This window comes from Corella eumyota, chromosome 1 (assembly GCF_963082875.1).
Source record: "Corella eumyota chromosome 1, kaCorEumy4.1, whole genome shotgun sequence".
NCBI classification, from domain to species: domain Eukaryota; kingdom Metazoa; phylum Chordata; class Ascidiacea; order Phlebobranchia; family Corellidae; genus Corella; species Corella eumyota.
The window spans coordinates 23,495,688-23,508,220 of record NC_137490.1 but is presented as its reverse complement, the minus strand read 5'-3'; the positions used below and the strand labels follow the sequence as shown (position 1 = coordinate 23,508,220).

General features: G+C 28.2%; 1 protein-coding gene across 2 annotated transcripts; it reads right to left on the bottom strand.

Annotated features, from left to right (window-relative positions):
* Nucleotides 1-5,511: 5,511 nt before the first annotated feature.
* LOC145740743 (S-adenosylmethionine synthase-like) lies at nucleotides 5,512-11,105 on the bottom strand. Of its 2 annotated transcripts, none has more exons than XM_082558576.1 (10): nucleotides 10,968-11,105; nucleotides 10,562-10,639; nucleotides 10,143-10,265; nucleotides 9,806-9,932; nucleotides 9,496-9,625; nucleotides 9,102-9,227; nucleotides 8,210-8,302; nucleotides 6,307-6,489; nucleotides 6,091-6,224; nucleotides 5,512-6,019 (listed from the first exon to the last, which is right to left on the bottom strand). In XM_082558576.1, the coding sequence occupies exons 1-10, from the start codon at nucleotides 11,059-11,061 to the stop codon at nucleotides 5,842-5,844; spliced, it is 1,266 nt and encodes a 421-aa protein (XP_082414702.1). In that variant the 5' UTR covers nucleotides 11,062-11,105; the 3' UTR covers nucleotides 5,512-5,841. The 2 variants fall into 2 exon arrangements, with proteins under 2 accessions (XP_082414702.1, XP_082414703.1); XM_082558577.1 differs by lacking the exons at nucleotides 5,512-6,019; nucleotides 6,091-6,224; nucleotides 6,307-6,489 and adding exons at nucleotides 6,497-6,920; nucleotides 7,093-7,226; nucleotides 7,406-7,588.
* Nucleotides 11,106-12,533: the final 1,428 nt, after the last annotated feature.

Sequence of the window (12,533 nt, the reverse complement as noted above, 5' to 3'; positions counted from 1 at the left end):
ATTAATATTGGGGTCAATTTTTTTAGAATAAAAATTCAAAATTTTTTATCGAATTTAGGACATTCCATTAAAAGCGCGGTAGTCTAAACAACATATTCACAAAATATTATTTAAAAAAATTATTATTTGTAAAAATTATGACACTTTTATTAAATTTTGCATAAATTTCAAATTTAAAAAATAAATATTTTTTTCGATTCATTTTGGCCTAACTAACATTCAAGATAAAACATTTTTTTTAAATATTAAGTAAAACAAAAGTTACAGCAATTTTACGTATGCGTTATACGCCTATGTGTGACGTCATCAGTATATTAATATTGGGGTCAATTTTTTTAGAATAAAAATTCAAAATTTTTTATCGAATTTAGGACATTCCATTAAAAGCGCGGTAGTCTAAACAACATATTCACAAAATATTATTTAAAAAAATTATTATTTGTAAAAATTATGACACTTTTATTAAATTTTGCATAAATTTTAAATTTAAAAAATAATTATTTTATTCGATTCATTTTGGCCTAACTAACATTCAAGATAAAACTTTTTTTGAAAATATTAAGTAGAACAAAAGTTACAGCAATTTTACGTATGCGTTATACGCCTATGTGTGACGTCATCAGTATATTAATATTGGGGTCAATTTTTTTAGAATAAAAATTCAAATTTTTAAATCGAATTAAAGACATGCCATTGGAAGCGCGGTAGTCTAAACAACATATTCACAAAATATTATTTTAAAAAATTATTATTTGTAAAAATTATGACACTTTTATTAAATTTTGCATAAATTTCAAATTTGAAAAATAAATATTTTATTCGATTCATTTTGGCCTAACTAATATTCAAGATAAAACATTTTTTTTAAATATTAAGTAAAACAAAAGTTACAGCAATTTTAGGTATGCGTTATACGCCTATGTGTGACGTCATCAGTATATTAATATTGGGGTCAATTTTTTTAGAATAAAAATTCAAAATTTTTTATCGAATTTAGGACATTCCATTAAAAGCGCGGTAGTCTAAACAACATATTCACAAAATAGTATTTAAAAAAATTATTATTTGTAAAAATTATGACACTTTTATTCAATTTTGCATAAATTTCAAATTTGAAAAATAAATATTTTATTCGATTTATTTTGGCCTAACTAACATTCAAGATAAAACATTTTTTGAAAATATCAAGTAGAACAAAAGTTACAGCAATTTTACGTATGCTTTATACGCCTATGTGTAACGTCATCAGTATATTAATATTAGGGTCAATTTTTTTAAAATAAAAATTCAAATTTTTAATTCGAATTTAGGACATGCTATTAGAAGCGCGGTAGTCTAAACAACATATTCACAAAATATTATTTAATAAAATTATTATTTGTAAAAATTATGACACTTTTATTAAATTTTGCATAAATTTCAAATTTGAAAAATAAATATTTTATTCGATTCATTTTGGCCTAACTAACATTCAAGATAAAACATTTTTTAAAAATTTTAAATAGAACAAAAGTTACAGCAATTTTACGTATGCGTTATACGCCTATGTGTGACGTCATCAGTATATTAATATTGGGGTCAATTTTTTTAGAATAAAAATTCAAATTTTTAAATCGAATTTAGGACATGCCATTAGAAGCGCGGTAGTCTAAACAATATATTTACAAAATATTATTTAAAAAAATTATTATTTGTAAAAATTATGACACTTTTATTAAATTTTGCATAAATTTCAAATTTAAAAAATAAATATTTTATTCGATTCATTTTGGCCTAACTAACATTCAAGATTAAACATTTTTTGAAAATATTAAGTAGAACAAAAGTTACAGCAATTTTACGTATGCGTTATACGCCTATGTGTGACGTCATCAGTATATTAATATTGGGGTCAATTTTTTTAAAATAAAAATTCAAATTTTTAAATCGAATTTAGGACATGCCATTGGAAGCGCGGTAGTCTAAACAACATATTCACAAAATATTATTTTAAAAAATTATTATTTGTAAAATTATGACACTTTTATTAAATTTTGCATAAATTTCAAATTTGAAAAATAAATATTTTATTCGATTCATTTTGGCCTAACTAACATTCAAGATAAAACATTTTTTGAAAATATCAAGTAGAACAGAAGTTACAGCAATTTTACGTATGCGTTATACGCCTATGTGTGACGTCATCAGTATATTAATATTGGGGTCAATTTTTTTAGAATAAAAATTCAAATTTTTAAAACGAATTTAGGACATGCCATTAGAAGCGCGGTAGTCTAAACAACATATTCACAAAATATTATTTAAAAAAATTATTATTTGTAAAAATTATGACACTTTTATTAAATTTTGCATAAATTTCAAATTTAAAAAATAAATATTTTTTTCGATTCATTTTGGCCTAACTAACATTCAAGATAAAACATTTTTTTAAAATATTAAGTAGAACAAAAGTTACAGCAATTTTACGTATGCGTTATACGCCTATGTGTGACGTCATCAGTATATTAATATTGGGGTCAATTTTTTTAGAATAAAAATTCAAAATTTTATATCGAATTTAGGACATTTCATTAGAAGCGCGGTAGTCTAAACAACATATTCACAAAATAGTATTTAAAAAAATTATTATTTGTAAAAATTATGACACTTTTATTAAATTTTGCATAAATTTCAAATTTGAAAAATAAATATTTATTCGATTCATTTTGGCCTAACTAACATTCAAGATAAAACATTTTTTAAAAATTTTAAGTAGAACAAAAGTTACAGCAATTTTACGTATGCGTTATACGCCTATGAGTGACGTCATCAGTATATTAATATTGGGGTCAATTTTTTTAGAAAAAAATTCAAATTTTTTAATCGAATTTAGGACATGCCATTAGAAGCACGGTAGTCTAAACAACATATTCACAAAATATTATTTAAAAAAATTATTATTTGTAAAAATTATGACACTTTTATTAAATTTTGCATAAATTTCAAATTTAAAAAATAAATATTTTATTCGATTCATTTTGGCCTAACTAACATTCAAGATTAAACATTTTTTGAAAATATTAAGTAGAACAAAAGTTACAGCAATTTTACGTATGCGTTATACGCCTATGTGTGACGTCATCAGTATATTAATATTGGGGTCAATTTTTTTAAAATAAAAATTCAAATTTTTAAATCGAATTTAGGACATGCCATTAGAAGCGCGGTAGTCTAAACAACATATTCACAAAATATTATTTTAAAAAATTATTATTTGTAAAAATTATGACACTTTTATTAAATTTTGCATAAATTTCAAATTTGAAAAATAAATATTTTATTCGATTCATTTTGGCCTAACTAACATTCAAGATAAAACATTTTTTGAAAATATTAAGTAGAACAAAAGTTACAGCAATTTTACGTATGCGTTATACGCCTATGTGTGACGTCATCAGTACATTATCATAGGGGCCGACTTTTTTTTTCAAAATAATCAAATTTTTTAAATTTAATTTTGACTATACCATTAAAAGCGCAATAGTCTAAACAACACATTTTAAAAATATTTTTTTAAATTATTAATATTTCTAAAAGTTATGACACTTTTATTAAATTTTGCATTAATCTTAAAATTGGAAAATAACTAACATTCAAGATAAAATCTTTTTCGAAAAAATATTCAGTAGAATGTACAGCAGTTTTTATATATGCGCCGGCAGTTTTAATATTTTAGGTATCAGCCCACTCTCTTTATTACACTTTTTGTTATTGTTTATTTGTAAATATTTTTTTTTTTTTGATGTTTTTAATTATACAAGATTACCATTTAAGCTGTTTGTTGTTACCGGTTATGATGGCTCACTGGTCAGGTCGTTGCTTTGTATACCAAATGTCATGAGTTCGAAAACAGATTATATAAACACAATTTCTTAATTGTTGGTCATCGCCCGAAAATAGAATAAGCAAACATTTTATATGGTAACCCACTTTTCTGCCTAAAAGTAAAAATTAATATTATTATAAGGTTATTCAGATACGCATAAGGCATTTATAAAAATGCTGTAACTTTTATTTTACTTAAAATGAAAAAAAATGTTTAACTTAAAAGTTAGCCAAAACAAATTAAATAAAATGTTTATTTTTCAGTTTCGGGTTTTATACAAAGTTTAATAAAAGTGTCATAACTTTTATATATATATTAATATTTTTCAAAAATATTTCGGAAATAGGATTTTTAGACTACTGCGCGTTTAATAATAATTCGAAAAAACTTTATTTTAATATTAATATACTGATGACGTTACGCTACCTTATATGGTGCATATATAAAAGTGCTGTAACTTTTGTTCTAGTTGATATTTTTGAAAAATGTTTTATCTTGAATGTTAGTTAGGCCAAAACGAATCGAATAAAATATTTATTTTTTAATTTTGAAGTTTATGCAAAATTTAATAAAAGTGTCATAACTTCTCTTACCATGAGCTGGATTCGAGCCCAGAACGCAAGATTACAAGTTTGACGCGCTAGCGAGTTAATCCATCGAAACGTATGTACAACACAAGCTTATTTAATAACTATTTATTAAACAAGACATCGCAAAAAAAGTTAACAAAACAAATCAGTAAAAATATTAGAACGTAATTATATAAATACAATTTCTTAACATTTAAAAAAAAAAAAACATCATTATAAGGTTATTGAGATACACATATAAGGCATATATAAAATGTTGTTACTTTTATACTACTTAAAATTAACAAAAACAAGTTTTATCTTGAATGCTAGTTGGGCCAAAACAAACCGAATAAAATGTTTTTTTTCAGTTTCAGGTTTTGTGCAAAATTTAATAAAAGTGTCATAACTTTTATATATATATCAATAATTTTTGAAAATATTTTAAAAATATGATTTTCGATCTGCTCACCGTTAAAGTTTAGTTTTAAGCATGAATGCCTTAAACTGGGTTGCCTGATTACACCAGGCTTATGTTGGAGGCAAAATACAGTATTAGCGTTTAAACCCATTGTTTTACTCGAAAAATCTACGAAATCTATAAATCTATTTAAATGTCCAATTTAAAGGCCCTACGGAATAAAACTACTAACTGTGGTACGCAGGTAAAAATTAGTCAAAAATTGTTTTCATGTTGCAACAAAGGCTATATCGACAAGTAAAGTCAATGACGAAAGTTTCCAAACATATCGCGTTTACGAAATCATTTTATCCTTAAAAACTTGAATTTTCGTATAATTACAACTGTATAACGTTGTAAAAATTAACACATGACTGTGTAATGATGTAAAAGTTGACAAGTAACTGTATAGTGGTGTAAAAATTGACACGTGACTGTGTAGTGGTGTAATAGTTGATACGTGACCGCATAGTGGTGTAAAAATTGACACGTGATTGTGTAGTGGTGTAATAGTTGATACGGGACTGTATAGTGGTGTAAAAGTTGACACATGACTGTATAGTGGTGTAATAGTTGACACGCTACTGTATAGTGGTGTAAAAGTTGACACATGACTGTATGGTGGTGTAAAAGTTTATTACGTGTTAAAAGAAATAAAATCCAAATAATATTTACAATCATGATTACCTAGAACTTGCAATAATTTGTACCAATCTGGAACAAAGCGTAACATTGTGACGTCACTATTACGTTAGAAATAAAACAATGATAAAAACTGCATAAACAATAAAGGAATGACATTCTGTGACATCATACTCAGAAATTGTGACATTGAAATGACTTAACTACTTAAAAATATGGACTCTAATTTTGTTTGTGACATCATAGTTATTATATTTAGTCATAATTCCGAATAAAGCACCCGTTGACGAAGGGAAATCCCCTGATTAATGACTTCCAAACTTCTGTCGTTTAACTAAGGGAGGGGATGAAGCGGATGTAAGAGCCTCCTTGATCTCGGGGCTGATGCGAAGTGGTTTGGGGACTTCCCAGCTGAACCCCTTACGACCGAAATGACCATAACAAGCGGTTTTGTGGTAGATCGGCCTCCTCAAACCAAGTTCTCTGCAAAAATTGAATTCCATAAAATTTCTTGAACTAAATTATTATTATTTTTGAAGATAAAATTTTCTTACTTGACAATGATTCCAGGTCGAAGGTCAAAGTTGTCGTTAATGACCTTGAGAAGTTCGCGGTCATGAAGTTTTGAGGTTCCGTACGAACTCACGTAAATTGAGAGTGGTTCGCTTATTCCGATTGCATATGAGACCTGTGATGTCATAATAATGACATTATTATAATACAGAAAAAGTTATGACATCACAATAAAGGTTATGACATCACAAACCCACCTGAACTAGAACCCTCTTACAGAGTCCAGCTTTGACCAATGATTTCGCGACCCAGCGAGCAGCATAAGCGGCACTTCGATCAACTTTGGAGAAATCTTTTCCCGAGAAAGCCCCCCCTCCATGAGCCCCCCAACCCCCATATGTGTCGACGATGATCTTTCGTCCTGTGAGACCCGCATCACCCTGAATGAGGATAAATTCATTTTTAGGAAATTGTATTTTTTTTTAAATTTTATTTTAGGTTAAAAATGTTAGAAACCGGGTGAAAATAAAAACATGCAAAAAATGAAAATAATAAATCGTGCAATGTACCTCAGTGTTTCCGCTTAACTTTTCCAAACCTCTGTAACTTTAGGGAAACACTAAAACTCTCGACAATTCAAGTTTTTAAATTTATTGACAATAATTAAAAATATTTACAAAATTCTGAATTAAAATCTTTGTATAAAGTTCACCAAAAAACAAAAAGCAGAAAAAATTCTCAAGGAAGAAAGAGTTAAGCAAGATCGGATGGCATCTTGACATCTCTAACCTGCTCCCAGGTGAACTTGGATCGACCAAAATGACCAAAACTCGAGGTTTGTTGATAGATTGGATCTTTCAAATTCAAATCTCTGACAAACCAACAAAAAAAATTCAATTTTTGAACAAAAAAAACAAGCTTGGACGCCTAAAATTTTACGATTTTAAACCCCAAACTTTCCGAAAATTTGACCCCTAGGAATCGCCGATTATAAATCCCAAAATATTCCTTATTTTCACCCCTGAAAAATCCCAAAATCGAACCTTATAATGATGCCAGGTCTGAGATCAAAGTTGTTCATCACGATATCATGAAGTTGTTTGTTGGTGTACTTGCTCGTACCATAACTGTGAACAAACACCGCCATTGGCTCGGCAATTCCAATCGCATATGACACCTAGTGTGGAGATATCGAGGATAAAGTAAGGTATTTGGAAAAGAAGAGAAAATTTCTGTTTTTATTCGAAATTTTATGACTAAAGGACGGGAAATTTAATTTTAGATTTGGGTTAAAACAAAGACTTCACCCCAAATTGAGGATAAATTCAGTTCACCCCAAGTTGAGGATAAATTCACCTGAACCAAGACTCGCCGACAAATTTTTGCTTTGACCAAAGATTTAGCAATCCACCTTGCTCCATAAGCTGCAGATCGATCCACTTTTGAGGGGTCTTTCCCCGAGAAAGCCCCACCTCCGTGTGCCCCCCAACCCCCATAAGTGTCGACAATAATCTTGCGCCCTGTGAGTCCCGCATCACCCTTTAGGAACAATGGGAATTGTTAGAAAACAATCAAGATTGTTCAAAGAGGAATTAGAAAAGTCTCCATAAAAGTTGAATTTAATGGAATTAAGTTTGAGATTGCAAAAGATTATTTTAACCAACTTGAAACCAATTAAAGACCAATTATAAACCAGCTCTGAACCATTTTTGCCAGCAAAAACACCATCCTATACATCTTAAACACCATTAGACTTATTCTAACCACTCTATTACCATATTGTAATGGTAACTCACCAGAATTATTCTTCTATTAGAAACTATTTTTCTTTTTCTAACTAAACTGTTTTTGAGAATTAATTTCACAAAAATTGAAAAAAATTTGATTTCTGTAAATTTCGAACATTAAAGTTTTGGGTTACTAGAATCTATTTGTTTTTTGTGAATTCTAAAATTTGTTTTTTTAAAAATTTTGATGATACTGCTACCCAAACTAAAGAAATTAGTAGAAAAATAATAAAACCATGCAAAAATTAATACAACAATAGCCATGCTGTTAAAACAACAAACATGCACCTCAGCAAGCTTAAGCAAACAATTTAAAGTTAGAAACTTCATGCAATGAAATATTATCATTAAACTACTTTTAACAACGTCTTACCATTGGTCCTCCCATAATAAACTTCCCAGAAGGTTGGATGTGATAAATTGTATTTTCATCGAGGTACTTGGTTGGAACAACTTCTTTAACGACCTGAAATATTTAAAGGTATCAGGTTTGTTAGTGAAAACAGAAAAAGTTTTTAGGTTCCAGTTTACAGTTGTATACCGGCAGCATGGTGTAGTAGTAAGAACACTTGCTACATCACATCACACATGAGGTTGTGGGTTCAATCCCCACTCTCATGCTGTAGCGACCCCAAGTAAGGCGCAATAAACGGTATGAACTCCTGCTGAGCCAGCACTTAATCAGCAGCATAACTATCGGCCAATTATAATCTATAATATCCCAAACTATCAAAGGTAACTCGAGGCTGGGTCTGATGATACTCTTTGTTTAAGTCGCGCATTCGACCTTCCAACATCAAGGATAAAAACATATACAAAAAAAATATTAATTAATTAAGTGGAAGTGCATTTAAAGGACTACGAATAATATAATTAAGCATTAAGCCAAAAATAAATAAAAAAATTCATAAATTTATGTTTATTTAAAATATCCACAAGTTATTATGAAATATTTAAATTGAATTCTTTTCTATTATTAACTTTCCAAAGAAATCATGATTCAGCATATACCTATTCAAATTATTCGCTTGTCATAATGACTCAGCATTTAATGAACATTAAAACATGAGAAGGCATTTTTAACAAAGCAAAAATATTTAAAGCATTCTTTTTTATTATATTTACTCAATATCAAAGTAAAATTTAGGTTTTTAAGAAAAATAAATTTTTACAATAACTTAGTAACTGTGTAAACTAAAAAGTTAATTTTAAATTTTAAGTTAATTAAAAAAAATTAAAATTAAAAAAAAATTAATTAACTTTACCTTCTCCATGATCTCTCTTCTTAAGTCTTCCACTTTGATCTCCTCGTTGTGTTGAGCCGAGATGACGATGGTGTGGACTCGGATGGGGATCACTGCTCCGTGGTCTAATTTGTGCTCGATTGTGACCTAATAATAATTAAGTTGTTTATTACAAATCAAAAATTTTAATATTAAATATTCTATTTTAGAAATTAAAAATTTTAATTTGGTAAATATGAAATCTAATTGTTTTGAGGGAAATTTAAGGGTTATTTCACTTTTTTGATTTTTATAAAATTGTCATATCTAGCACAAAAGATGCATTAGAATAATTTCTGCACTTTTACTGCTTTAAAATAATTAAAAAATGGTAAAAGTAACACATTTATGCACACATAGATTTGAGTTGACTCACTTGAGTTTTCGAGTCAGGTCTGAGCCAAGGTAAGGTTCCGTTTTTCCTCAACTCGGACAATTTTGAGTTAAGTTGGTGAGCTAACATCACGGTTAGTGGCATGCACTCCTCTGTCTCGTCAGTTGCGTATCTGGGTTCGGGGAAAAAATAATTAATTTGCAAAATATTTAAACCTCGTTAAAAGTTAACTTTTTTACTTAATTAAAAGTAATTGAATTCCTAATGACAAATTATTGGGCTTTAAAAAATTGACAATTTACAAATTATTTTCATTAAAAGACAAGCAAACAATAATAAAATAAATATTCACCCAAACATGAGACCCTGGTCTCCAGCTCCGATGTCCTCATCTTTTCTTCCAACATGAACAGCATCCGCAATCTCCGATATTTGCTGCTCGATCGCGATCAAAACGTTGCAAGTTCGCGAACAAAATCCTGAAAAAAATCATTGTTTAGATTAACAAAAGATTTAATAATGGAAAATTTAAAGAACGGAAAATAAAAAACAAATTTTGTTATAAAAACTTTCTTAGAATGGTTAAAACAGAAAAATTTTAGAACTTTGTCTGTAAAAAATAAAACTTAAAGCCAAATATGCTTATTCATTATAAATATGTTAATTACAAACTAACAATTAAGTTTTACCTTTGCTGGAATCATCGTATCCAATTTGTTTGATCGTGTCTCGGATAATTTTCTGGTAATCAATCGAAGCTTTTGAGGTAATTTCCCCTCCAACCAAAACCATCCCAGTCTTGGAGAAAGTTTCTAAAAAGTAAATTTACATCTTGTTAGCTTCACAGTGATGATATATATTAGTGACACTGGCATCAATGATTTGTGTTATTTTGACATAAAACAACTTAAACAGTTTGTCAAAGTGTAAAAGCAAACATTGACTCCATTTTAAGAATACAACAAAGCATTAAAGACGACCCAAGTCCATCAAATGTTTGCTATTAATAAAAGTTTAAAATAGTTTGATGTTTATTTTACAAGGTTACAGGGTTCCTACAAATTTAAAATAAAATTTCATTTATACAAATTGAGGATAAAGTTTTTACCACAGGCAACTTTTGCATCGGGGTCCAAGCGAAGATGAGCGTCCAAAATTGCATCGCTTACTTGATCACATAATTTATCTAAAAATATAATTTATAGTTTTTATTTTTTTGGAATAAGTGGTTTTTAAAAATAGAAATAATAAATCTCATGTAGAAGTATATGGCAATAAAAACAAGGGGTAACTTTAACCCCCAAACCAAATATTTTTATTATCTAGTTAGGGCAAGATTTATTTAACAAAATGTAGGTTATTCCTTAATACACTGGCAGACTGGTTATATTTAGTTGCAACTTTTATTTCATTTTGTGCGGAATTATTTTCTGTAAAATCTGAACTAAAAAAAATGAAAAAATATCTTTGCATAAAATTAAATTTAAAAAAAATATTTAAAATCGAGGACAAACCTGGGTGTCCTTCTCCGACGGATTCGGAAGTAAACAAAAAAGTTTCCTCTTCTTGGTTGTGTTCCACTCCATTGACTCCATTCTGGTTCGTCATTTTGAGGATAAAGTTTAATAAAAGTTGGTCACAAGTTTTAAAAAAATTCTGAAAATAGGTCAAACATTTAAAAAATGTCAATTCACAAACTTCCTAATTAATTATCTGACTAATTACTAAAATAAAATATCTGTTATAAATAGTAAGCGTCTGCACGTTTTCATCATTTAAAAACTGACAAATTTTAGGCTAAATTTCTTTTTATAAGAATCTAAGAATGATGCAATATTACGATTGAAATAACAACTAAGCCAGAGGCATTTTGTTACCACGTTTCATCTGCTGTACGCTAATTTTTGTCTAATTGTCGAAAAACTACTTAACTTAACTAATTACTTCAAAAATCACTTTTAAGCACGAAATTTTGACATAAATCTGCACAAAATGCACATTCTGAACCAAAAAGTTAAAAGTTAAAATTAACTTGGTTTAAAATTCGCGCAAAATTGTGAAACCTTAGCTCACAGCAACGTTCAACCCACATGGCCGACTAGAAGGGAGACAAATAGCGAGTTAACATTTTATATCGATCGTGACGTCAGCGGTGTTTACTCAAGCAGAGCATAAAAAAAAATGTCATTTTATTAATTTAATATTTTTTTAATAAAATGGGGTTTTTATATTGCAAAGTCATGTATTAGACTTCATTAATTCCTACAATTTATTGCCACGTTTTGTAAGTTGACTTAAGCACTTAAACTGGAGTGGGCCATTTTGTTTGCTTAATGAAGATAGAGTAAATTTTAAAAGCTATTTTAAGTTGTACTACAACATGTTTTCTCATGTTTAACGACTTTAATTTATCGTTTATAACAATTACATAATTTTTGCAATAAATTATAAGATATGCAATAATAAAATATACAATTTAATAAGTTTTAAATATATTTAACAATCTCAGAGTTAAACCTAAAAACTACAGTTAATTAAAAAACACAAAAGCGATATATTTTAGTAATTAAAAAAGTTTTAATTAGATTTTTAACAAGTTTTTAATTAACTTTAAGCCTAAAATTTTGAGCAAATTTTTCTTAATTCACGCCCTACATTTTAACCAATCAAAATTACTTATTCTCTAACCATTAGATATAGTAAGCGTAGCGTAACAGGCCCACGTAACCTAATAAAAGAGCACAAAGTAGAACTACTTATATATAATAAGTCAAACATAACTGGTTAGAACCAGTAAAAACTGGGCTAAAGGGTAAACAATTATCTATTGTACCGAGTTCTGCATAAGATTAAGTTTTTGCTGAATTCACAAAAACTTATCATATTATAAAGCATGGGTTTTAACCTTTGAGCGTTGTCATTATTAATTATTAATTATTTGCAATTGTTTTTGCCAACTTTGTTGAGATAAAGTAAATAAAATCAAGCCCAATTTTTGTAGAAAATATTTTTTTTAGCTCTTACTTGAAGGCAAACTAAATATATTTTTATCCACATTTTAATATAGATTTTTGGTATTT

Coding starts and splice junctions, on each gene's coding strand:
- LOC145740743 (XM_082558576.1), bottom strand. CDS start 11,061: ATGACGAACCAGAATGGAGTCAATGGAGTGGAACACAACCAAGAAGAG. Junction 10,640..10,967: donor CGTCGGAGAAGGACACCCAG/GTTTGTCCTCGA, acceptor TTATATTTTTAG/ATAAATTATGTGATCAAGTA. Junction 9,933..10,142: donor ATACGATGATTCCAGCAAAG/GTAAAACTTAAT, acceptor GATTTTTTTCAG/GATTTTGTTCGCGAACTTGC.